The 27,419-nt window shown below is 46.2% G+C and overlaps 1 protein-coding gene and 1 pseudogene across 5 annotated transcripts in view; one reads left to right on the top strand and one right to left on the bottom strand.

Moving 5' to 3' along the window:
* grk6 (G protein-coupled receptor kinase 6) overlaps positions 1-27,419 on the bottom strand; it is a 162,227-nt gene that overhangs the window by 27,506 nt on the left and 107,302 nt on the right. For 3 of the 4 annotated variants that reach the window (XM_083642483.1, XM_083642484.1, XM_083642485.1), the window contains 6 exons: positions 24,728-24,918; positions 15,811-15,848; positions 11,700-11,789; positions 10,951-11,159; positions 10,173-10,310; positions 7,711-7,848 (listed from right to left, as the gene is read on the bottom strand). In XM_083642483.1, coding sequence (XP_083498609.1) covers positions 7,711-7,848; positions 10,173-10,310; positions 10,951-11,159; positions 11,700-11,789; positions 15,811-15,848; positions 24,728-24,918 — 804 coding nt within the window. Of the gene's footprint in view, positions 1-7,710; positions 7,871-10,172; positions 10,311-10,950; positions 11,160-11,699; positions 11,790-15,810; positions 15,849-24,727; positions 24,919-27,419 lie in introns of all 4 variants that reach the window. The other variant, XR_014552984.1, reaches the window with a different exon arrangement.
* LOC310784179 (SPRY domain-containing SOCS box protein 1 pseudogene) lies at positions 18,097-19,311 on the top strand (annotated as a pseudogene). The gene has a single exon. The product of its transcript is annotated as an SPRY domain-containing SOCS box protein 1 pseudogene (transcript).

Here is a 27,419-nt window from a genome sequence, read left to right as displayed (position 1 = left end):
GTGTGTGTGTGTGTGTGTGTGTGTGTGTGTGTGTGTGTGTGTGTGTGTGTGTGTGTGTGTGTGTGAGAGAGACGGAGATCATTTTGCAAATGCATTACAGAGAGCAATTTCGACGACAGTGTGTAGATGTGTGTGTGTGTGTGTGTGTGTGTGTGTGTGAAACAGGCAAAACACATCTCTAAAACATAATTACTGTACGTCGACGACCCTGATCATGACTGTGTGTGTGTGTTTGTGTGTGTGTGAGTGTTACTATAGTGCAGAGCAACATTGAGCTTAAATATCATTGCTTTCACAGCGATTCCGTTTCATTACCCAACGCATCACACAACGTGTCACGATAATTATCAGTGTTTCCCGTAGAAAAATGTTCAGGCCTGGAGGGATTTCGAAACGTACCCCGACCGCAACGGTGGGGGCCCTCGCTGGCGACGCTAAACTTTTAGCTAAGCTGTTCGTATCTATGTTTGCAATGGCATCCCAAGTATCATCATACTATTATGGGATGCGATGCGAACAGTTGTATTATGGGATGTGTGTTTCCCAGGCAACGACACACGTTGACACGTTTTGGAACAGCGCTGCACACTGGCACGATGCTCCTAAAAGCAAAATGCTTATTGTTTTGAATGATTTGGCATCTTATATTACTGTCAACACCAGTATTGTGGTATTATAATAATATGCAATGAACGTTTATTGAAATTTTGGGGAGAGCAGGAAAAAAAAGAAAAGGGCTGTAGAATGGTAGGGGGGTTCAAGCCCCAAAGGGGCTGAAACCATATTGTTTTTGTGCTGGTTTATTATTAGGGGTTCAAGCCCCGAAGGGGCTGAAACCCTATTGTTTTTGTGCTGGTTTATTAGGGGTTCAAGCCCCGAAGGGGCTGAAGCCCTATTGTTTTTGTGCTTGTTAGGGGTTCAAGCCCCGAAGGGGCTGAAGCCCTATTGTTTTTGTGTTGGTTTATTAGGGGTTCAAGCCCCGAAGAGGCTGAAACCCTATTGTTTTTGTGCTGGTTTATTATTAGGGGTTCAAGCCCAGAAGGGGCTGAAACCCTATTGTTTTTGTGCTGGTTTATTATTAGGGGTTCAAGCCCCGAAGGGGCTGAAACCCTATTGTTTTTGTGCTGGTTTATTAGGGGTTCAAGCCCCGAAGGGGCTGAAGCCCTATTGTTTTTGTGCTGGTTAGGGGTTCAAGCCCCGAAGGGGCTGAAGCCCTATTGTTTTTGTGCTGGTTTATTAGAAACATATTGTGTGCCTGGTCATACAATAATGGACAATTTGTTTTTAATTTGTGATATTATTGATTTGTCGAAACTGCAGGAATTGGATGTGGGTCCATCGACCAAGAAAAAGCTTTTGATAGAGTGGATCACAGGTATTTGTTTGGAACCCTCGAAGCTTTTGGTATTGGCAAAAATTGTAGTTCATGGATTAAAGCTGCGTTCAGCGATGTTTTTGTGTTAAAATAGGTCTAAAACAGCTATATATTCCCTTAGGAACCACTATTGTATGGTATCTGGTGTATGACATTATCACCACAGAGCCTCTCATTCACTAGAATCAGCTCTGAAAGATTTTGGGGTCGGCGACAAGTTTTAAAACCCTATTGTTTTTGTGCCGGTTTATTAGGGGTTCAAGCCCAGAAGGGGCTGAAACCCTATTGTTTTTGTGCTGGTTTATTATTAGGGGTTCAAGCCCCAAAGGGTCTGAAACCCTATTGTTTTTGTGCTGGTTTATTATTAGGGGTTCAAGCCTAACGAAAACAGCCGAATTGCGAACATCGCTGAATGCAGCTTTAAGTTGTTCTATTCTGAAGCCTCTGTTATGCTAAAGGTAGGCGGCGGCCTTAGCCGTCCTGTCAAAGTGCAAGGTTGCCCTCTTTCAGGGCTGCTCTACACCCTGGCCATATAGCCTCTCCTCATTAAGCTCAGGAGGGGGTTGACAGGGCTGTCCTTCCTGACAAATAAAGATCGGGGCTCTTTGGGCCTGTCAGCATATGCTGATGATGTAACAGTCTTCATTAGAGGTCAGGAGGATGTCCAGGTACTCATACAGAACCTGGCATTATATGAAAAGGCATCTTCTGCCAAGGTTAATTGGGCCAAATGTGAGGGGTATGCTCTAGAGCAGTGGACATATCAACAACCACCAATACTACCCGCAGGCCTGAGTTGGAGTAGGGAGGGCTTTAAGTGTTTGGGGGTGTTCTTGGGAAGCAGCCTTTTCCAGAACAAGAACTGGGAGGGATTAGTGGAGAAAGTAAGTGCTCGGTTGTCATATAGGGGGAGGGTCTTGGTGGTGAAGACTGCTTCAATGCTCTGGCACCGGTTTACTGTTCTAGAGCCTCCGGCTGACTTGGTGAAGGAGTTAGAGAAGAGAATGGTCAACTTCTGGGTACCATTGGACTAGACCCACTGTCCTGTACCTACCTGTGGCAGAGGGAGGCCAGGGATTGATTGACCTTTGTAGCCATATTGCAGGGTTCCGTCTGCAAACGGTGCAGCGTCTGCTCTACCAGAAGGAGCAGGTGTGGACCCACACGGCATGTCTACTACTATGTCAAGTGAGGAAGATGGATTATGACAGGCACATTTTTCTCCTCAAGGTGGAGGGCATGGACTTGTCGGATACTACTCTGTTCTATCTGTCTGTTCTACGTGCATGGAGTACAGTCCTAAAGGCTAAGAGACAACTCTCAGCTATGTATGGTCACGTCAGGGAAGAACCATTGTTCTATAACCCCTGTGTGCAGTCTAGGGTTTTGAGTTCCACCAGTGTGCAGAGAGTCTTCATAAGAACTGGACTTACTAAACTGGCTGACCTAAGAGTGGACTTACTAAACTGGCTGACTTAAGAGTGGGGGGTCAGTGGAAGACTGCCACTACACTAAGTGAAGAGACTGGTTTTAAGTCAATCCGTGTTCTGCAGAGGCTGCAGGATGAGGTCTGGGGCTCACTCCCATGCGTATTCAGAGAGGCCTTGGGGAGAGAGACGGCTGTAGGACAGGCTGTAGGACAGGCTGAGGGACGACGGGACTTTCCACAGCTCCCTGTTTCTGCTGCAAGAGAGGAGGAGCTGGAGGAGGAGAATGGTGCTCTGCTGTCTTTTCGAACACCTGAGCTGCATAACTTTTCTGATGTGTCTAAGAAGGATCTTTACATCGTCAGTGTCAAGGTTTTGAACAGGAACTCTTTAGCCGGTCTGCCAGAGTCGAGGTGGTCAGGGGTGTGTGCAGCTGGCTCATCTCCTAGACACAGCTGGAGGTCTCTGTACAAGCCTCCCATAGAGAAACGCACAGCGGATCTCCAGTGGAGAATTGTGCATGGGGCCGTGGCTACTAACAGACACGTGGCACGTATTGATCCAGGGGTTGGGAGTGGCTGTCCTTTCTGTCAGGATGAGGAGACGTTAGAGCACCTTTGGCTGAGATGCTCTAGACTCAGTCAGCTGTTTTCCTCAGTACAGCAGTGGTTTACTGGGTTTGGAGAGGTGCTATGTGAAACTAGCTTTATTTTTGGCCCCAAGTATAGTGCTCCACAACGCAGAGCCTCCTTAACTTTCTGTTGGGTCAGGCTAAGATGAGTGTCTGGCTCACAAGAAAAGGAACGGGGACTGTCGATCCTGACCTCCTGGCCAGGAGACTTGTAGGGATAATGTGTGGAAAAGAAATGACAAGTATTCTTTTGTATACTGACGATATTGTTCTATTGGCACCATCGGAAGAAAAACTGCAACAAATGCTTTCATATACTAATGACTGGTGTAAAAAATGGAGATTGGTCATTAACAAAAAAGAAAACAGAAATTATTCATTTTAGGAACCCCTCATGTACCCGTAGCACCTATCAGTTTAAAGTTGGTTCACATAAACTTAATTATGTGGATTCATATAAATATCTGGGTCTTTACTTTGATGAGCACATGAATTTAAAAAAAGGTGTCACAGTTCTGGCTGAATCAGCAACTAGAGCTTTGGGGGGAATTATAGGTAAGAGCAAAAACCTGAAGGATATGAGTTTCCAAACATACTCCAAACTCTTTGTAGCTTGTGTACAGTATGTCCTGTGCTGGATTATTCTGCTGGGGCTCGGGGCCTACGAAACATCTCTATATGTGACTCAGTCCAAAACAGTGCAATGAGATATTTTTTAGGGCACACAAATATGCTCCAAAGTTAGCTATAGCAGGGGACATGGGGTGGGAACCAGGTGAGGCTCGCTGGAAAATATGTATGGCTCAGCTGTGGAATAGGTTGCTTGATATGGAGGGAAACAGGCTAGCAAGAACGATTTTTATGTGGGATAAACAAATTAATGGTTGTTGGTCAAGAGATGTGCATGCATTATTTTATAGCTTTGGGTTTGGTGAGGCATTTTTCAATAACAGCAAAATCAACATTGCTATACTTAGAGAATCTGTGTTTACTCAGTATAAGGTGCGATGGGCTGAGGATATATGGACTAAACCAAAGCTGCGTACGTTTCGTATGATTAAACATAATTTTGGTACTGAAAATTATGTTAATTATAATTTATCAAAAAAGCAGAGAGCCTTATGTGCCCAGCTGAGATCTGGTATTTTACCGCTTATGATCGAAACTGGACGGTATGTCAGATTGGAAGAAGAACGGGTGTGTCCAATGTGTTGTTTAAAAGACATAGAAAATGAGTTTCATTTTGTTTTTTATTGTCCTTTTTACAGTGAACCGCGCAATATTTTGTTCAGTAAGATAAAAACAGATTTTGATTTTCTTAATAATGATGATGCACATAATTTGAGTTGGTTGTTTACGTATGAAACTTTTGGACTGGCTTGTTATTTGGAAAAAGCCTGGGACACGAGAAAAAAAGTATAAAAAGTACAAAAAGGCACGCACATCCAGTGAGGGATTTAAAACCAGGTGCAGGACTGAAGTGCAGATAAGTAATAAAAATAGAGTCCGCACACTGGCAGCTGCTCCCAAATATTTATTCGACCACAAAAAAGTGTGACGTTTCGGGCAAAGCCCTTCCTCAGACATAAATGAAGTGTAGGGACACACCCCTTAAGTACCCTCGCAGGGGTCACCTGACACATCATGTGATACATAAAATTAAACATACAGTGCACTTGTTCATATAATCAAATGGCAACTGGCAATATCAAAACATAATTGTCTCAAAGGACAATAATGGAAGTATTCAGAACAACTTGAATATCACATAAACAGGGGCTATCAGGCATAAACCGTCATAATGAAATGTAATATTTAAGAAGAAAGTGTGATGTGAACTATTACAAGGTGGTCTCTACTACTTTAAAATTGTGGTAGTAGTGAAAAAGTATATGAAGATACCACAGCTGTGAAGAAAATGACACAGGACAGAGATATTAGACAGAGCAATATTCACTACGATGTGGACATAATGAGATTAGCACACACAAAAGCACAAAAGCACACCTACAAGAACACCTGCAAAAGGACTACAAATGACTACAAAAATGGCCGCAAGTCAAAGTCTTCGTTCAGCCCTCTTGGGGCTCGAGTGTCCAGGGTGAAAATCCAAAAGGCCTCTCTTTTAAGTAACTCTCTACTAGCCTGGGTAAACCCATCCCCCACGTGACCTGCTCTCAGACCTGTTCTCAGTCACTATGCTAGTGACTGGGAACTGAGAGAGCAGGTCACGTGGGGGCTGGGTTTACCTAGGCTAACTCTCTACTACTTAAAAGAGAGGCCTTTTGGATTATTGTCCTTTGAGACAATTATGTTTTGATATTGCCAGTTGCCATTTGATTATATGAACAAGTGCACTGTATGTTTAATTTTATGTATCACATGATGTGTCAGGTGACCCCTGCGAGGGTACTTAAGGGGTGTGTCCCTACACTTCATTTATGTCTGAGGAAGGGCTTTGCCCGAAACGTCACACTTTTTTGTGGTCGAATAAATATTTGGGAGCAGCTGCCAGTGTGCGGACTCTATTTTTATTACATGAGAAAAAAAGCTCTTTATCAGGCAATGTAAGGGGAAAAAAAAAAAATGTATGTATGTACAGTAAGTGTGTGTATGTATATGTACATGCGTATGTGTATATATTATATACTTTGTTTATTTTGTTTGTATATTGAGGTACAACCGGATGTTATGTTTATATATAATTTGGTGTGATAGTGTCTTGTAATCCCATGTGGGATGGGCCAGAAATGGCATGACACGGAAAAAAAAAAAAAACTAACTAACTACGGTAACTAACTGTAGCAGCTTGTTTAAAAATTGAGTTTGCATTAGGGGTGTCACAATATATCGTCCCACGAAATTTCGCGATAGTAAAACGTCACGATATGTATCGTTGAGATGAAATCTCATATCGCGGGGATTTTTTTTTTTCTTCCAAAAAATAGACTAAGAAACGTCTTTGTTTGTTGAAGTTCAATGTGTGGAAAGTAGTTCAGTTGAACAAGTCTCTGAAGAGACACATGAGAAGTTATACAGGAGAGAAACCATTCAATTGAGTTTCTGGCAAAACTGTTTACTTGACAGGAAAAACTGAAGATGCATAAAAAATAGATTAAGAAAAGTCTTGTTGTTTGAGTTTGAAGAAAAACTGAAGATGCATAATGAGAATTTATACTGCTGAGAAACCTTTTAGTTCAAAGTAAATCTAAGTGACGGTGTAACTCATTCTATTTCAAGATAAGCCTTATCTCCAATCTCATGTTTTTTCTACGGTAGTTGTTATTGTAATAACAATTTCCCACAACAGCATGTTTTGTATTTGTGCATTTCAAATAAAATACTACTTTTCCAGTCATATATTGTCATTATTCAAGTTTAAAAAAATATTGTTAAAATCGTATCGTATCGTATCGTTATCGTGAACCCAGTATCGTGATACGTATCGTATCGTGAACTGAGTGTATCGTGACACCCCTAGTTTGCATATTACAAAATAGTCTCCAATTTGGATGAGTTTATGGAAAATTGTGGATTGGGTAATGTGCTGTGCAGTGTGGTCCATGATTCTCTGATTTTTATCTTTCTGAGGGAGGGTTAATGGTGATACAAAGCTATTGCTGTTGTTTTTAAGTGTTGATGTACATGTATGCATGTATTCATGACGCTGCTTTGCTGTTTTTTCTTGTTTTGAATATGATGATGCAATGTCATGTGGAAGAACTGTGGAGAACTGTGGGGGCATGGGGGGTATATTTTATGTAGGTGTGACTTGTTTTTACACTTTTTATTCTTTGACATGTTTCATTGATCTCTAAGTGGAGATGCTTGTGTAAGTTGTGCCAATAAAGGCCTGGTTAAAGGTCTCTCTCTCTCTATATATATATATATATATATCTCTCTCTCTATCTTTCTATCTATCTATCTATCCATCCATCCATCTATCTATACTGTATGTCTCAGTGGCCGCGTGTGCTGTAGGGAGATCCCAAAGGTAACAATAACAAAAGCTACTGTAGGCTACAGATAGTTTGGCAATAGAGCAGGTGTGGGCTGCATCACTCAGCATCCTGGGTATGCATCCAAACATTTATATAATTATACAGCTCTGCTACGCAACAAATCGCAACCCAACGAATCGATAATGCAATTCGTTGCCAACAAATGTAATAATCGATTTTTATCGATTTGTTATTGCAGCACCTAGATGAGTTCATTCCTGAATTGACCCCTGCTCCCTGTGTGTGTGTGTGTGTGTGTTTGTGCACATGTGGCACCTCGTTCTGCCAAGGGATGGACACGCAGCCTGTGGACACTTTGTAGTAGAAGGACTGGTCCTTGGGCTCCAGCTCCACACCCTTCACCGTGCTGAACTGCTCGATGTCCAGCACGTCCTTACAGTAGATGGCCTGGGGCTGCGGGACACAGACACGCACACTGTGGAGGTCAATGTGTTTATTTTCACAGATTTATATTTTCTGAGACTGATGTCATCTATAAATTAATTAATAATTAATAAATATATACGTAAATTATATATACATTATATATATAAAGTCAAGTTTATTTGTATAGGCCTAATTCACAAGCATGTCCCAGAGGGCTTCACAGAAAATATGTCTAGCTAATTCTAGCTGACACAACAGTAGCAAATTACAGTAGTAATGATAACATATTGAACAAATGATAGAGAGGTGGGGAGGGAATAGGAAATATGGGGGAGGAGAGGACAAGGAAGGAGAGGTGGGGAAGGAGCAGGGGAAGGGGGAAAGAGAATGGGTGCCATGCTTTAGAATAGTGTGGGGGGAGAGTTGAGGAAGGGGAGGAGGTGGGGAGGGAGAGCAGGGGGAGTATGAGAGAGAGTATGTGGAGAGAACAGGGAGAGAAGGGCTAGCTGACACAACAGTAGCAAATTATAGTAGTAATAATAGCACATTCAAGTATATTTATTTATTGTCGTTGTTAAATTACTCCAACAACGAGATATAGACAAGCATCTCCCTGAGACGTACAGTGAAACACCAAGGTAAAGTGCATCGGCCCAAATAATAAATACATACAATAAATAAATACATTATTCTATAAAGGCATCAGAGTTAGTGACTGTTCAGTGGTGCATGTAAACAGTGAGTCCAGAATGTTGTACAGAGTTCGTGAGCAAAATGAGTGTGAGACAGTCAGAGTTCATTGTTCGGGGTGGGGGGGTTGTGTTGTGTTTCGAGGGGTAGCGTTTAACTTGTGGGAAAAAGCTGTTAAGCATCCTGGAAGTTTTAGAGCGGATGGACCTGTATCTCCTACCTGACGGCAGGAGGACGAACAGATGATGAGCCGGGTGAGAATTGAACAATCATATGATAGAGAAATATAGAAAATATAGAAATATAGGATAAAATGGGTGGCATGCTTTAGGGTAGAATGGGTGCAATGCTTTAGAATAGTGGGGGAATGGTGGGGAGGAGAGATCAGGAAAGGGAGGGGAGGGTGCAGGGGAGGGAGAGCAGGGGGAATGTGAGAGAGGAGAGAGCAGGAAAGTGATGAGGTGGGGAGGGAGAGCAGGGGGAGTATGAGAGAGGATGTGGAGAGAACAGGGAAAGGAGGGCTAGCTGACACAACAGTAGCAAATTACAGTAGTAATAATAACACATTGAACAATCATGATAGAGAAATATAGAAAATATGGAAATATAGGATAGAATGGGTGCCATGCTTTAGGGTAGAATGGGTGCCATGCTTTAGAATAGTGGCGGAATAGTGGGAGAGGATAGAATGGGTGCCATGCTTTGGGGTAGAATGGGTGCCATGCTTTAGAATAGTGGGGGAATAGTGGGGGAGGAGAGATCAGGAAAGGGAGGGTGCAGGGGAGGGAGAGGAGGGGGAATGTGAGAGAGGAGAGAGCAGGAAAGTGATGAGGTGGGGAGGGAATGGGGAATGTTGGGGAGGAGAGGAGGTGGGGAAGGAGCAGGGGAAGGGGGAAAGAGGAGAGAGCAGGAGAAGGGAGGGGGGAGAGCGGGGGGATGCTTGTAGAGCTTGGTCCATAGATGCTACATAGCGATGTCAGTGGAGATTGGTCAAACGGGCTAGGAGGAAATGTCAAACATTTTCCAAAACTTTCAAAATATCTAAAAAACGTGGGTGGCCTAACAAAAAAAGTCCGTAACTCCACATCTGTTTCTTCAATGATCAGGAAACTTGGCATATATATCAAGGGATATATGTGGACCGTGTCATGAGAACCACAGACATTTTTTTGCGACCTCAGTACCATTCAGAAAAGGCTTGAACCCTGTCGTGGCCGCTTGCAGCTATACATCCATTTTCTAAGCTGCCTGACTTTTAATATCTTTGAAACGAAAGGAGATTTCACAAATCTGAAAAGATCACTTGTAGAGCTTGGTTCATAGATGCTACATAGCGATGTCGGTGGAGATTGGTCAAACGGGCTAGGAGGAAATGTCAAAAATGTGTTTTCCAAAACTTTCAAAATATCTCAAAAACCTTCTGCTTGCAAATCGGACAAACAGCGTGGAAGTTATGGCCTTTCAAAGTTTGATTATTTTTTTCAATTTTTTGAAGTGGATCCTATCAAAAAAGGAAAGCTATGGCTATGGGTAGCATTTAGGGAAACTTTGGTGCTTTTGTCAGGAACGTCCACATCCAGCTCAAATCCAGTACTAAGCCGCCTGACTATGGTGGATAAAAGCCATCTTGAGCAACGTGTCTCAAAGGTCGGCAGACTCACATCAGGGACGAAGGGTGCCTGCAGCATGCCGGCCTCCAGACGCTTGAAGTTGATGGAGCGGAAGATTGGATGACCCTTGACCTCTGAAGCGCCGCCCCCTTGGCAGCCCACCCTCTCATTGGGGTCTTTGGCCAACAGCTGGGGGTGGGGCATTTGAAAGAAAAAGCAAGAGAAAATAAAGGAAACAAAGTGGCAATAGATGGCTTTCAGTTTTCAGCTACACATCCAACTTAAAGAAATGTGACACATTTGCAACTTGACAACATAAACATTCAAAATGGTCCCCAGCTTACTTCCTGTTGCAGTGTGATGCTAATACAATATATCCTTCTCACGGGGGCCATTTTGTGTCAAAAAGGCAGGGTAAGCACAGGTGAAAGCAAAACACTAATGAGGGTTTCAAACTTCCATGATTGGAATTTGGAAACCCTCATTAGTGTTTTGCTTGCAACTGTTTTGCTTGTTTATTCTGCCTTTTCGACACAAAATGCCCCCCCCTGAAAAGGGTCTATAGCTGACAGGGAATACGCTGGGTTTCAAACTGTTCGCTAGCAACACAATTCCAGTGAAACCGTCTATAGGTGAAGCTGCACCAAAATAAAAGTTAAGAAAATGCTGCCTGCATCGATTTGTGGAACTGATCATCAGTTCAAAACAGCTTCCAAAGCAGATTTAACATGACTTAATTTTCACTGTCATAATAATATCATACAATGAAAACTACAAACTATTTAATTCTTGCTGGGACAGAGAGAGAGAGACAGGCAGACAGACACACCATCTTGCAGAGAGACTTGGCGTCTTCAGAGAACTTGTTGGAGTACTCCTCCTCCACCTCTCTGACCAGCCGCTCTACCTCCTCCCTCTTGATCTTCTTCTTCCTCTGCTGGAAGGGCGACTGTCCCTCGATCATCTCGTACAGCAGGCAGCCCAGAGCCCACCAGTCTGGGCTGAATGTGTAGCGCTCGTTCTGCACCACCTCCGGAGCTGCACGACAAGAGAGGAGAGGAGAGGAGAGGGGAGGAGAGGAGAGGGTGAGCGCTCGTCCAGCTGAAGACTAGGGCTGCAACTAGTGATTATTTTCATTATCCATTCATCTATCAATCTTTTTTTATTGACTAAACATTTAGTCTATAAATTGTCAAAGATAATGACAAATGTCCATCACAAGTTATTACTGACTTAGTCTGAGCAAAAACTCCAAAATATTCCTTTTACAATGATATCAAATGCAATCCAATCTTCAAAATGACTATCACGATTAATCGGTTATCAAAATTATAATGAATTAATTTTCTATCAACCAACTAATCGTTTAACCGACAAATCATTTCAGCACTAATGAAGACAATTCAAATGTTCAGAAACACATCGTCCCAAAAGAGGAATCGGCTTAAACTTGTGACAATAAGTACAATAAGTATTTTTCTTGCCCCATAGCACAGAATGCAGGCAGACTGAGGTACAGACACACGCATGCACACACAAAGAGAGCTGTAGATTAATTGACAACAAAATGACAGTTACCCATGTATCCGACGGTCCCCACCCGTCCCTTGATGGTCTGTCCCTCTGGTACATGGACCGCTAGACCAAGGTCTGATATCCTGATGTGGCCTGCACACACACACACACACACACACACACACACACACACACTCACTGAGTGTCACATGACCTGCCATGTTACAACTAGGATAGCGTGACAGAGAGAGGAAAAGAGGCATGGTCGGAATATTATTTGAAAATGTTACCTGTGAAGAACCTTATTATTGGGAAAAATTACTTTTAGAAACAAAACAAAACAAAAAAACACTATGGACACATGGATCAGGGGTTCCCAACCTTTTTTACAATATTGCTGCGGACCAGGAGGGCAGGGGGGGATTGGCTAAAGGCATAGCACATAGATCATACGTTTAGATACAGTAGTAGCCTATCAAATACACAGGTATTTTGCTCGCAGGAATATGAAAACATTAACTCACCAATGTCTGTCCCACACACCTCACCTGTGTTTATTACACTTTCTCTCTCATGTCTGCGTTATACTGTTTCTTCAAATCCATACATATTGTGGATGGCCACAAGATAGAAATGCATTTGCAACGCTATGATTAGTCGTCTTTGTTACTACACAAAGAGGTGTGCATTGTTACTACACAAAGAGGTGTGCATTGTTACTACACAAAGAGGTGTGCATTGTTACTACACAAAGAGGTGTGCATTGCTACTACACAAAGAGGTGTGCATTGTAACTACACAAAGAGGTGTGCATTGTAACCCAACACTATGATTAATGGTCTTTGTCACTACACAAAGAGGTGTGCATTGTAACTACACAAAGAGGTGTGCATTGTTACTACACAGAGAGGTGTGCATTGTAACTACACAAAGAGGTGTGCATTGTAACCCAACACTATGATTAGTGGTCTTTGTCACTACACAAAGAGGTGTGCATTGTAACTACACAAAGAGGTGTGCATTGTTTCTACACAGAGAGGTGTGCATTGTAACTACACAAAGAGGTGTGCATTGTTACTACACAAATATGTGTGCATTGTAACTACACAAAGAGGTGTGCATTGTAACTACACAAAGAGGTGTGCATTGTAACTACACAAAGAGGTGTGCATTGTTACTACACAAAGATATGTGCATTGTAACTACACAAAGAGGTGTGCATTGTAACTACACAAAGAGGTGTGCATTGTAACTACACAAAGAGGTGTGCATTGTAACTACACAAAGAGGTGTGCATTGTAACTACACAAAGAGGTGTGCATTGTTACTACACAAATATGTGTGCATTGTAACTACACAAAGAGGTGTGCATTGTAACTAGACAAAGAGGTGTGCATTGTTACTACACAAATATGTGTGCATTGTAACTACACAAAGAGGTGTGCATTGTAACTAGACAAAGAGGTGTGCATTGAAACTACACAAAGAGGTGTGCATTGTTACTACACAAAGAGGTGTGCATTGTTACTACACAAAGAGGTGTGCAATGTTACTACACAAAGAGGTGTGCATTGTTACTACACAAAGAGGTGTGCATTGTAACTACACAAAGAAGTGTGCAATGTTACTACACAAAGAGGTGTGCATTGTTACTACACAAAGAGGTGTGCATTGTAACTACACAAAGAGGTGTGCATTGTAACTACACAAAGAGGTGTGCATTGTTACTAGACAAAGAGGTGTGCATTGTAACTACACAAAGAGGTGTACATTGTAACTACACAAAGAGGTGTGCATTGTTACTACACAAAGAGGTGTGCATTGTAACTACACAAAGAGGTGTGCAATGTTACTACACAAAGAGGTGTGCATTGTTACTACACAAAGAAGTGTGCATTGTTACTACACAAAGAGGTGTGCATTGTAACTACACAAAGAGGTGTACATTGTAACTACACAAAGAGGTGTGCATTGTTACTACACAAAGAGGTGTGCATTGTAACTACACAAAGAGGTGTGCATTGTTACTACACAAAGAAGTGTGCATTGTTACTACACAAAGAGGTGTGCATTGTAACTACACAAAGAGGTGTGCATTGTAACTACACAAAGAGGTGTGCATTGTAACTACACAAAGAGGTGTGCATTGTTACTACACAAAGAAGTGTGCATTGTTACTACACAAAGAGGTGTGCATTGTAACTACACAAAGAGGTGTGCATTGTAACTACACAAAGAGGTGTGCATTGTAACTACACAAAGAGGTGTGCATTGTTACTACACAAAGAGGTGTGCATTGTTACTACACAAAGAGGTGTGCATTGTAACTACACAAAGAGGTGTGCATTGTAACTACACAAAGAGGTGTGCATTGTAACTACACAAAGAGGTGTGCATTGTAACTACACAAAGAGGTGTGCATTGTAACTACACAAAGAGGTGTGCATTGTAACCCAACGTGCAAATGAACTGAACCAGTGTGCGGCAGTCTCTTTTTAATGCATGCTGGATAAAAGCACATGTTTAATGATCCTCGCTTTCGCTACTGTCTTTTTACTTTCATTTTCACGCTCACTCTCTTAATGCACACTATAGGCCTCGGTGTGTGTGTGTGTGTGTGTGTGTGTGTAGAGGGAGCAAACTTGCTCACTCACTCTCTGTCTCTCTCTCTGTCAAATCATATAGCGTCCGCAGCCCGGCAGCAAATGCTTTGAGAAGCAGCACCGGTCCGGGACCTGGTGGTTGGGAACCCCTGCCCTAAAGCCTTAGATGACTAATGGCCAAATCTCACAAAAGCCAGCCAGAACGAAACCACCGGACACTTGAACTCTTCTTCTGTGGTAAACAGCAAGAACAAAACCACCGGACACCTTGAACTGTTCTTCTGTGGTAAACAGCCAGAACGAAATCACCGGACACCTTGAACTCTTCTTCTGTGGTAAACAGCCAGAACGAAACCACCGGACACCTTGAACTCTTCTTCTGTGGTAAACAGCAAGAACGAAACCACCGGACACCTTGAACTCTTCTTCTGTGGTAAACAGCCAGAACGAAACCACCGGACACCTTGAACTGTTCTTCTGTGGTAAACAGCCAGAACGAAACCACCGGACACCTTGAACTGTTCTTCTGTGGTAAACAGCCAGAACAAAACCACCGGACACCTTGAACTCTTCTTCTGTGGTAAACAGCAAGAACAAAACCACCGGACACCTTGAACTGTTCTTCTGTGGTAAACAGCAAGAACAAAACCACCGGACACCTTGAACTGTTCTTCTGTGGTAAACAGCAAGAACAAAACCACCGGACACCTTGAACTGTTCTTCTGTGGTAAACAGCAAGAACAAAACCACCGGACACCTTGAACTGTTCTTCTGTGGTAAACAGCCAGAACAAAACCACCGGACACCTTGAACTCTTCTTCTGTGGTAAACAGCCAGAACAAAACCACCGGACACCTTGAACTGTTCTTCTGTGGTAAACAGCAAGAACAAAACCACCGGACACCTTGAACTCTTCTTCTGTGGTAAACAGCAAGAACAAAACCACCGGACACCTTGAACTCTTCTTCTGTGGTAAACAGCCAGAACAAAACCACCGGACACCTTGAACTCTTCTTCTGTGGTAAACAGCCAGAACAAAACCACCGGACACCTTGAACTCTTCTTCTGTGGTAAAAAGCCAGAACAAAACCACCGGACACCTTGAACTGTTCTTCTGTGGTAAACAGCAAGAACAAAACCACCGGACACCTTGAACTGTTCTTCTGTGGTAAACAGCCAGAACGAAACCACCGGACACCTTGAACTCTTCTTCTGTGGTAAACAGCCAGAACAAAACCACCGGACACCTTGAACTCTTCTTCTGTGGTAAACAAGGCTAAATGGGCTTTAGTCCCCTTCCTGCTGCCTTCCATATTAACAATGTATGCACTTGTGATACAGTAAGGTGTATAAAAGCATCCATCAAAAGGCCTGTTATCATACTGTACATAATGTAAGAAGCTGGTTAGGGAGAGATGCTGTGAGACGAGACCGAGACAGACCGTGAAGAAATGTATTGATTGTCAGACGGCGGGCGATCGCCATTACTCTCCACTAATGGCGCCGGTAATGGTGACCGCACAGGCTTCTTTTGAATGTTTGAGGTTTTCCCTATAAATGCTGCTGCTCACCATGGTCATCCAAGAGGATGTTCTCCGGTTTTAGGTCCCTGAGAGAGAGAGAGGAGAGAGAGGGGGGGGGGGGGGGGGAAGTGTGAAGAAAGGAGGAGAAGAAAAAATAGTCACTTTACCATGTGTATAGACTTATAAAGAAATGGTTAGTTTACCGTGTGTATGGAATGATAAAGAAATGGTTAGTTTACCATGTGTATAGACTTATAAAGAAATGGTTAGTTTACCATGTGTATAGACTTATAAAGAAATGGTTAATTTACCATGTGTATAGACTTATAAAGAAATGGTTAGTTTACCGTGTGTATGGAATGATAAAGAAATGGTCAGTTTACCGTGTGTTTAGATCTATAACATGCACTTTGACTCCTGTATGCATCTGTGCTGTTGGATATTGTTGGCCAGCTGTAGGTGGGTCGCTGCCATTAATCCTTGCTCTGACATTGTCATACTTGTATTTTTTCCCTCTTTATTCTTGAAATGTGTATGAATAAACATACATGAATATGTATTTGTTTGCATCGTACTTGCCTCAAATTGCCCCTTGAGGGACTAATAAAATCTTTTGAATTTAATTTCCAAATGGTTCAGCTATATTTAGAATCGGGAGAGACCATAGAACATTTCACTCGGACCAAAACTTAAAAAAACATCAAAGAAATATTTTCTTTGTACCCGCATTTTTTTACGTGTTGGTCCGAGTTAAATGTTACAGTATGCGATCTCTCCTGTTTCTAAATATAGCTGAACCGTTGGGTTTGAACAAGTACAACTACTTTTATAAGCATTTTACGAAATGTCTATGGGAAAATAAATAACGGATGAAAATCTCTGGTACAGTGCTGAAGCAGGAAGTGACGTTTCACTTTGGCTCTCTATTGGCATGAACGCACACGCGCACACACACACACACACACACACACACACACACACACACGCCCTCCATGCCAAATGTCAGCCTCCTAGGGTGAAAACTGTGGCCGCCAAAGGGTGGGGAACTTTTTGTGGGGCGATGGACCGACCTATAGGACGAATCAGCGTGACGTCAGTCACGTCACTGCCACCCAGAAATGCGGAAGCCCACAGCAGTTAACTAGTATGAGTCGTTCCAAACAAACATTAATATCTCAAAAACTATACATGACATCGCTTATCTTTTGACATTCTGAGTGAGAGCAGAAGTAGCTCAAGAGTTCGATGTATGTAAAGTTGTGTGAACTGTCGCAGTTTTTAAAATGTAAACAGGGTCAGCCAGCTAGAGTCAGACGCTCAAGCTCACGCTCCATAGGGTCCCATTGCTGTTGCCACTAGGGCTGTGAATCTTCACTGGCCTCACGATTCGATTACGATTCAGAGGGCTACGATTCGATTCGATTACGATTATCGATGCATCTCGATGCATCTTCAATCGATGCATCACTTTTTTCCCCAATACATGATTTATTTTTTCTCACTTTCTTTTTTCTCACTGTGTGGCTACTTTTAAAATAAAAGTGCATTTGGAATTGCATTGTATTATGATCCAAATAAACAACTGCATGTACTTCCATTATGTTTTATTCGATTATTATTATAATTTTTTTTAAATAATCGATTTTTGACATTTGTGAATCGATGCAGAATCGTGCACGTCCGCATCGCGATGCATCGTATAATCGATTATTTTTGACACCCCTGGTTGCCACCCAGTGACGTGGTTTGTTTACCAAAATGCTGCTCGGCTGATCCCTCGTATAGAGCTGCTGGTCACAGCTAAAACTTAGTCTACAACATTAATCGATTATAATAGTCTAAAACCATTAATCGATTATATAAAATAATTGCAGATTAATTTTCTGTCTATCGCCTAATGATGGTCTCGACCTAGTTTCAAGATGAAGACCAGACACGCTGCCTCACGCCACATGTAATCTAGAAACATAGCGACCTCAGCATCACATGTAATGCTAGCGTGTCAACAAGTGCAGTAATCCCAGAGTGACGCGCTAATGCCGTCAGTGCAGTAGTGACGCACTTGCCTAGGTGACGGCGTTAATGTCGTCAGTACCGAAGCTATGACGTGACAGTATTTATAGCCACGCCGAGCGCACCACAGCCCTTGTTCCCTGCCCTCTAGCCGCTGCACTAAGCTGATCCAATTCCTTCTCTGGAAGCCGCGTTTCACTTCTCAAGCTGCCCATTCCTCCAGATTCTGCTACCAAGCCATCTGCTTCACGAGACCTCCCTCCAGACTCCGCTATCAAGCCATCTGCATTCACGAGACCACTCACCGTTCACTCCTGCAACATGTCGAGCTCCGAAGACGAAAAATACGAGGCGCAGTACCAATTCGAGCTGGAGGCATCCAGCTCCGACGAGGACTCGCCCGTCGATTTATCCATGCCCGGGTACGGGCCGCAACAGGCAAGCGGACGGCAGCAGGCTTCGGCAGCACCGAACGCATCTCAGACGGGGAACCTCATCGTCAAGAGCAAGCAAGCGGGGCCGGCGCGCGGCCGAGGAAAGAAAGCAAACGGGGCCAAGTCACGAGGACAAACAACTCGCAGTCGCGCAAGGGCCGAAGCAGAGAGCGCTCCGGGCCCGGGCACGAGCACTCGGGGGCGCGGAAGGAAGCAAACGCGCGCCCCCGCGAGGAGCGCCGCGGCCCTGGCCAAGGCATATGGCAGGCCATTAGGGTCGAAAATCCCCGTGAGGAGCGTAGCAGCTCCAGCCGGGGCATACGGCAGGCCATTAGGGCCGAAAATGAAGGCGGAGCTCCAGGCCCCGAACCACACCAAGCCCTCCCGGCTGGACCTGCTGCTGGACATGCCGCCCGCCGGCCCGGACGTCCAGGCGCAGCACTCCTGGAACAACGACGACTGCTCGCCCAACATCTTTGTTAAGGAAGACAACAAGCTGGTGTTCCACCGGCACCCCGTGGCGCAGAGCACGGACGCCATCCGCGGCCGGGCGGGCTACACGCGAGGACTGCACGCGTGGGAGGTCAGCTGGGCCAAGCACCAGAGGGGGTCCCACGCCGTGGTCGGAGTGGCCACGGGCGACGCGCCGCTGCATTCGGTGGGCTACACGGCCCTAGTGGGAAACAACACCGAATCCTGGGGCTGGGACCTGGGCCGGTGTAAACTCTACCACGACGGCAAGAACCACGCGGGCAGAACCTACCCCGCCTTCCTGGAACCCGACGACACCTTCATAATACCAGACTCGCTCTTAGTCGTCTTGGACATGGATGAGGGAACGTTGCGTTTCATAGTAAATGGCCATGATCTAGGGGTGGCGTTCAGAGAACTTAGGGGCAGGAAAGTGTACCCAGTAGCGAGCGCCGTGTGGGGACACTGCGAAATACGAATTCGGTACATAAACGGACTCGATGCGGAGCCCCTCCCTCTGAGGGACCTGTGCAAGCGTTCAGTGCGAGCGGCTCTAGGAAGGGAGCGCCTGAGCGAAATCCACGGACTGCCCCTGCCCCCCTCTCTCAAGAACTACCTGCTCTACCAATGACGGGGTCGATGACCACAGCTCAGTCGGGGGGAGAGCGCGCTCCGGGCCCGGAGCGGCCGCAGCCATGCAATTCTCATGTCCAAGTCTCATCCATCCGCGGCCCCGTTCTGTTCGGGCCACCAAGCCATCCAGTCTCCAAGCGTCCGCTGTTCCGACCCTGCTAATCAAGCCATCATAAGCGCAGGTCCTGCTCCATCATCGTTCCCAGCACGACGCAGTTCCACGACGTGGCCGGGAAACTCGGCCCCACGATTAAATGCTATCCAGCCGGGACGGCTCGCAGCATCGCCAGCCCCGAGCGCAGGGAACGCCCGCGGAGCGCGTCCCGGACAGCAGTCGAGCGCAACGGTAACGTAATCACCTCTTTAATACATAACAGTGCCATATAATTTTAGCAACCAAATCTTAATTTCAAATCACTTTGGCGTGCTTCAAAACAATCATCTAACCATTCCCTGCGGTCCGCACATCGGGCGCGAAGGAAACGAGCTGGGCACAAGTAGCAATGCATTCATCATAGTGAATGAACGATCTCTTGACAATCTCCGTGAACTGGTCGTTATATCCTCGCCTACAGCTAAAGAAAGACGGCGGAGCTACACTAAATGTCTCTTCATCCAATAACGTGAAATTAAATAACCTGGTGCATTCGAGAGCAAAATGAAGAGGCTAAATCTATGGAGAACTACACACATCTCTAACGTGTTAAATAATTAGGCCCAAACAATTAACATCAAATGTATTCACACATCGTGCTCAAATTGCATTCATTGCATTTATTGCACAATTTACAATAGTCAACAGCCAGCCAGAATCATTGCAAACGGACGTTCAAAGCATCAGTTAGCAATAGCGTTCAGTTAATCAATGTCTAATGACAGCCAGATTCCGTTTTAACAAAAAAAAAAAAAAAAAAAAAAAAATCCTTTCTCCGAGTCGATGCTCCAGCCACCCAGTCAAATTAACAGAAGCCGTGCTGCTCATCGAATATACATACAGTATATATACATATAACATACATATATATATGATTCGGACATCTAACCGTGCGGCGGGCGATGCCCATCATCGGTATACGGCTCCACATATAGGCCTACTCCCATTCCACGGTAACAATGCTGCAAGTTAAAAATATCCATTCAGCGACTATTGGCGTCCAGGCTTCTCCAGGCATTGCCGGGCCGCCATCACCGTGCGTCACCGCATCCTTGCATCACTCACAATAATAATGCTTCCTGGTATCATGCCGTTTGCGGAGGGGGCGGCGTTAGTTCATGCATGCCTATAATTGCTGATATTTGAACGTGCTATCCTGCTGGCCAAGATTTCCAGAGTTCAAGCAGTAGCAATGCCCCGGAGTAAGTCGGCGGAGCGCGGAACAAGTGTTCCCTTCCAGCGCCTCCCCGAAGTTATAGCGCAAGGGGGGCGCTAAAGTCATATACATAAACTTCATTCCAGACTCGGGTCCATATAAAATACGTACACAAACACAGACAGCACAATAAGAAAGAATTAAAATAAAATAAAACCACACAACTAATAGATCTAAAACACATACAAGCAGCTATTGCAGTGCTTCCAGAAGTGCATCATAAATTTTGCTCACTTCGTGCAGGCACCCGCTAGTGCCATAATAACTCCATTCTCCGACTGGCTAGTCGACGCATAAAACTGTAAACAAACCGTCCCAGAACAGCACGGAAAGCGAGCACATTACCGCTCACAAACACATGGCTAGCACCTGTCCATCTCGGGGGGTTTTGCTAAGTCACCGCGCCGGATTGGTCGATCACCTGGCGCCTGCTGTAGGCGGCGCCGCTGGTCCTCGTCAGCCCACGCGGCCTACGTCCGACCAGAGCAGGCCGCCATATCGTCTGCCCAAAGATCTCTCCTCCCCCAGGCGTCACACGGTAAGCACATGGCATCCATTCCTGCATTCCTCGCAATAGCCGTTACTTCGCATTTCATTGGTGGTGGACTCCCCGAATCGGGTCGATCGAATTGATTAAGCGTTCTGGGTGCCGAGCAGCCCGCAAGTGTTCTGGGTGTCGAGCAGCCCGTAGTCTCCCCACTAATTCAGACCCCAGTGGACTACTTCAGACCCCAGTGGACTACTCAAAGTGTTCTAGGTGCTGAGCAGCCTGCAAGTGTTCCAGGTGCCGAGCAGCCTGTAGTCAGTGTCGAGCAGCCCGTAGTCTCCCCACTAATTCAGACCCCAGTGGACTACTCGAAGTGTTCTAGGTGCTGAGCAGCCTGCAAGTGTTCCAGGTGCCGAGCAGCCTGTAGTCAGGGGGGGGGGGCTCAATCCAAATATCAAAACCGAGGGGGCTCAATCCAAATCTCAACACTGAGGCAGCGTCACTAATTCGTCGATCTAATTGATTAAGCGTTCCAGGTGTCGAGCAGCCTGCAAGTGCTCGGCGTTGAACAGCCCGCAACAAATCACTAATTCCGACCACGGTAGACTACTCGAAGTGTTCTAGGTGCCGAGCAGCCTGCAAGTGTTCTAGGTGCCGAGCAGCCTGTAGTCACACCACTAATTCAGACCCCAGCAGACTACTCAAAGTGTTCTAGGTGCCGAGCAGCCTGCAAGTGTTCCGGGTGCCGAGCAGCCCGTAGTCTCCCCACTAATCCAGACCCCTGGACTACTCAAAGTGTTCTAGGGTGCCGAGCAGCCTGCAAGTGTTCCAGGTGCCGAGCAGCCGGTAGTCAGGGGGGGGGGCTCAATCCAAATCTCAAAACCGAGGGGGCTCAACCCAAATCTCAACACCGAGGCAGCTTCACTAATTCAGACCTCAATAGACGACTCGAAGTGTTCTAGGTGCCGAGCAGCCTGCAAGTGTTCCAGGTGCCGAGCAGCCTGTAGTCACATAACTAATCCGGCAAGACCTCAGCAGACGACTCGAAGTGTTCTGGGTGCCGAGCAGCCCGCAAGTGTTCCAGGTGCCGAGCAGCCTGTAGCCAGTCAGTTTGGGGGGGAGTTCAACGCCGAACCATGCCAACGCCGAATTATGCCGAACTATGCCAACGCCGAATTATGCCGTAAGTCGCCGTGCTGCCGAGCCAACCGGCCGGCGACGTTTCTCTCTTTTGGGGGGTTCTCCGAGCAGATGCCCTCCCGCCTGCTGTAGGCGGCGCCGCTGGTCCTCGTCAGCCCACGCGGCCTACGTCCGACCAGAGCAGGCCGCCATATCGTCTGCCCAAAGATCTCTCCTCCCCCAGGCGTCACACGGTAAGCACATGGTATCCATTCCTGCATTCCTCGCAATAGCCGTTACTTCGCATTTCATTGGTGGTGGCCCCCCCTAATCGGGTCGATCGAATTGATTAAGCGTTCTGGGTGCCGAGCAGCCCGCAAGTGTTCCGGGTGTCGAGCAGCCCGTAGTCTCCCCACTAATTCAGACCCCAGTGGACTACTTCAGACCCCAGTGGACTACTCAAAGTGTTCTAGGTGCTGAGCAGCCTGCAAGTGTTCCAGGTGCCGAGCAGCCTGTAGTCAGTGTCGAGCAGCCCGTAGTCTCCCCACTAATTCAGACCCCAGTGGACTACTCGAAGTGTTCTAGGTGCTGAGCAGCCTGCAAGTGTTCCAGGTGCCGAGCAGCCTGTAGTCAGGGGGGGGGGGCTCAATCCAAATATCAAAACCGAGGGGGCTCAATCCAAATCTCAACACTGAGGCAGCGTCACTAATTCGTCGATCTAATTGATTAAGCGTTCCAGGTGTCGAGCAGCCTGCAAGTGCTCGGCGTTGAACAGCCCGCAACAAATCACTAATTCCGACCACGGTAGACTACTCGAAGTGTTCTAGGTGCCGAGCAGCCTGCAAGTGTTCTAGGTGCCGAGCAGCCTGTAGTCACACCACTAATTCAGACCCCAGCAGACTACTCAAAGTGTTCTAGGTGCCGAGCAGCCTGCAAGTGTTCCGGGTGCCGAGCAGCCCGTAGTCTCCCCACTAATCCAGACCCCTGGACTACTCAAAGTGTTCTAGGGTGCCGAGCAGCCTGCAAGTGTTCCAGGTGCCGAGCAGCCGGTAGTCAGGGGGGGGGCTCAATCCAAATCTCAAAACCGAGGGGGCTCAACCCAAATCTCAACACCGAGGCAGCTTCACTAATTCAGACCTCAATAGACGACTCGAAGTGTTCTAGGTGCCGAGCAGCCTGCAAGTGTTCCAGGTGCCGAGCAGCCTGTAGTCACATAACTAATCCGGCAAGACCTCAGCAGACGACTCGAAGTGTTCTGGGTGCCGAGCAGCCCGCAAGTGTTCCAGGTGCCGAGCAGCCTGTAGCCAGTCAGTTTGGGGGGGAGTTCAACGCCGAACCATGCCAACGCCGAATTATGCCGAACTATGCCAACGCCGAATTATGCCGTAAGTCGCCGTGCTGCCGAGCCAACCGGCCGGCGACGTTTCTCTCTTTTGGGGGGTTCTCCGAGCAGATGCCCTCCCGCCTCAAGAAGAGAGGCATCCTGCCACGGAGTCACTACGCCAAAGAATCAGTTGCCATGCTGCCACGCCATCAGAATTAATGCCATACCGCTTCAGGCCATGAATCCTATCGCCATGCCATACTTTAATAAAGCTTGCTGATTAACCTTACCCTCTGGTCTCTCATGATTGAAATGATGGTCTCGACCTAGTTTCAAGATGAAGACCAGACACGCTGCCTCACGCCACATGTAATCTAGAAACATAGCGACCTCAGCATCACATGTAATGCTAGCGTGTCAACAAGTGCAGTAATCCCAGAGTGACGCGCTAATGCCGTCAGTGCAGTAGTGACGCACTTGCCTAGGTGACGGCGTTAATGTCGTCAGTACCGAAGCTATGACGTGACAGTATTTATAGCCACGCCGAGCGCACCACAGCCCTTGTTCCCTGCCCTCTAGCCGCTGCACTAAGCTGATCCAATTCCTTCTCTGGAAGCCGCGTTTCACCCCACCCACCTCCCCAGTCCACCACCAATGTATTGACTCCCGAAGAATCCCCTACGGGGGGGGGGTTCTCCGAGCAGATGCCCTCCCGCCTCAAGAAGAGAGGCATCCTGCCACGGAGTCGGTTCTCCGAGCAGATGCCCTCCCGCCTCAAGAAGAGAGGCATCCTGCCACGGAGTCACTACGCCAAAGAATCAGTTGCCATGCTGCCACGCCATCAGAATTAATGCCATACCGCTTCAGGCCATGAATCCTATCGCCATGCCATACTTTAATAAAGCTTGCTGATTAACCTTACCCTCTGGTCTCTCATGATTGAAATGGATTAATCGTTGCCGCTCTACTAGAAATAGAACGAAACAGACTCTTAAACAGATTTTTGGAGCGCTTTGGATCTCTTCCAGGATGACTAGAGGACTCTTCTGAAGCATTCCAGCCTGCGATCTGTTTTCTAACCCTGCCTGTTTCTCCAGCGTAACCATCTGCCCACCTGTAGACGATCCTCTCTCGTTGCAGGTCTTCCAGGCCGCAGCAGATCTCAGCAGAGTAAAAGACGGCTCTGGTCTCGTCGAAGCCCGAGTCTCCCATGTGGTAGATATGGAACTTCAGGTCCCCGCCGTTCATCAGGGTCAACACCAGGCACAGGGCGTCTTTCGTCTCATAGGCGTACGCTAAACTCACCTGCAAACACAGGAGCGTATATACAGTAGGGCTGGGTATAATTAAAAAAATTACAATACCAGTACCAATACTTTACTTCACTCATGTATTTTTATCAGAAGCCACAAGCGTGAAGTATAGCCATACTTTTGAATGCATCTCGCCACGCCACTGCACAGCTCCACAGACAGTATGGGTTGTACAGTACCTGCTGCCTTAGCGGGCCAATCACACGCTGCATTAAATCGAAGATTGATTGGCTGCGAGAAAAATCCTACATTTTTTTGTGTGTAGAATCAGAAGCTGTGTTAATATTTTTAATAATGCACCAGGTTAGAGGGTTCCTTTCCTTGTACAATTTACAGCATTAGTTCTTTGAAAATCTCTTTCATATCCAAGCAAAATTGGTATTGTAACTGAAATATTGATATCGAATCATATCGAATCTGAAATAAAATAGAATTTGGACCTTGTGTATCGGAATCGTATCGAATTGGGATATCAGTGGCGATAAGCAGCCCTAGTCCACACTACTGGTGGAGTCGGGTAAATGCATATGGATTTCTCACGTGATCGTGATTTTGCGAACCCAGCTGCCTCGCAAGGTTAGCAAAAAATGCCAAGCTGTCCAATTATTTTAAAGCCCCATTCAGCAACTTTTCCAAGTTTTGCTATTGGAGAAACTGCGCCCTCTGCGTGCAGCAGTATCAATAACGATATCGCCGTTCAAAGTCAACAAAACACAGCGCCAGAAAGCTCTATGTACAGTACATGTTGTGACATCGGGTACTCACCAAGATTCAAGATTCAAGATTCAAGATTTTTATTGTCACTCCATGGTACAAGTATCACGTGTGAAATTCTTGTGCTGTGGACTCCGTTTACAACATAGTGCAAATAGTACAAATATAACAAATATAACAGGGCATATGGGTGCAAAAACAACAAGAGACACAACAAGCATAAGGCAGTATAGTGATAAGACAAGTCAGAGACAGTGGCATATTCACTGCACATAGGTGCACGTGTCGGGTGCATACTTTAGACGTGCTTAAACATTTTAAATTCTGCGTATTTGACATACAGGTGCAAATAACATATTCCTTATTAAACATACAATTAAACTCGGCATTTTAAATTCGGCGTATTTGACATACAGCTGCAAATAGCATATTCCTTATTAAACATACAATTAAACGTTAGACATACGTAATGGTAGCAGCTACAGTACGGTACAGTGCGGCTACTACACTATTTGTGTATGTTAAGGAGTCTCGTGGCCTGCGGGAAGAAACTGTTCCTCAAGCGATTTGTGCGTGCTTTCGGAACCCTGTATCTTCTCCCTGAGGGTAGCAGGGAGAACAGGCTGTTGTGGGGATGGTTTGTGTCTTTGATGATCTTCAGGGACCTCCTGAGGCACCGCTGTTTATACAGTTCATGCAGATCTGGCAACTCACATTCTGTTACGTGCTGTGCCGCGCGTCTCACTCTCCGTAGCGCCCTGCGGTCCATGGTAAATGGTAAATGGTAAATGGTAAATGGTCTGCATTTATATAGCGCTTTTATCCAAAGCGCTTTACAATGAGTAGATAGTCTACATTCACCCATTCATACACCAATGGCGGCAGGCTGCCGCGCAGGGTGCCTACACACCATCGGGAGCAAGGAGGGTTAAGTGTCTTGCCCAAGGACACAGCGACGGCAGCTGGGAGGGAGCGGGGATCGAACCGCCAACCCTTGCGTCATTGGCCGACCCGCTCTACCTCCTGAGCTAAAGCCGCCCCCATGGTGGTACAGTTCCCGTACCAGGTGGTGAAGCCGCCAGTCAGCAGGCTTTCAATGGTGCCTCTGTAGAAGTCCCTGAGGATTTCTTTCCTTAGCCCAAATTTCTTCAGGCGCTTGAGTCTGTGTATTCGCTGTTGGGCCTTTTTGACGACAGTGGCGGTGTGGCCGGCCCAAGTCAGGTCCTGGTGGATATTGACTCCCAGGTACTTGAAGCTGTCCACCCTTTCCACCACTGTGCCATTGATGGTGATTGGGGGGTGTGCGCCCCCCCCCCTCCTGTAGTCTACAATGATCTCCTTGGTCTTGGAGACGTTCAGAGAGAGGTGATTGTCCTGGCACCATTGTTCCAGGGCCCCCACCTCCTCTCTGTAGGCCGTCTCGTCGCTCCCCGAGATCAGCCCCACGACTGCTGTGTCGTCTGCAAACTTCACGATGGTGTTAGAGGTTTGAGTCGCCACGCAGTCGTGGGTGTAGAGGTCATACCAGAAGGGGCTGGAGACGCACCCCTGGGGCGCTCCTATGCTGATGGTCAGTGGGGAGGAGGTGAGGTTGCCCACCCTCACCACCTGGCGGCGGTCTGTCAGGAAATCCAGGATCCAGTCGCACATTGCTGTGTTAAGTCCCAGGTCCTTGAGCTTGCATACCAGCCTGGAGGGTACTATGGTGTTGAATGCTGAGCTGTAGTTCACGAACAGCATTCTTACGTAGGTGTCCTTCCCCTCCAGGTGGGACAGGGC

This window comes from Poromitra crassiceps (assembly GCF_964638095.1).
Source record: "Poromitra crassiceps genome assembly, chromosome: 1".
Taxonomy (NCBI): domain Eukaryota; kingdom Metazoa; phylum Chordata; class Actinopteri; order Beryciformes; family Melamphaidae; genus Poromitra; species Poromitra crassiceps.
Note: the sequence above shows the minus strand (reverse complement) of the source record. Positions and strands in the feature narration are given on the sequence as shown.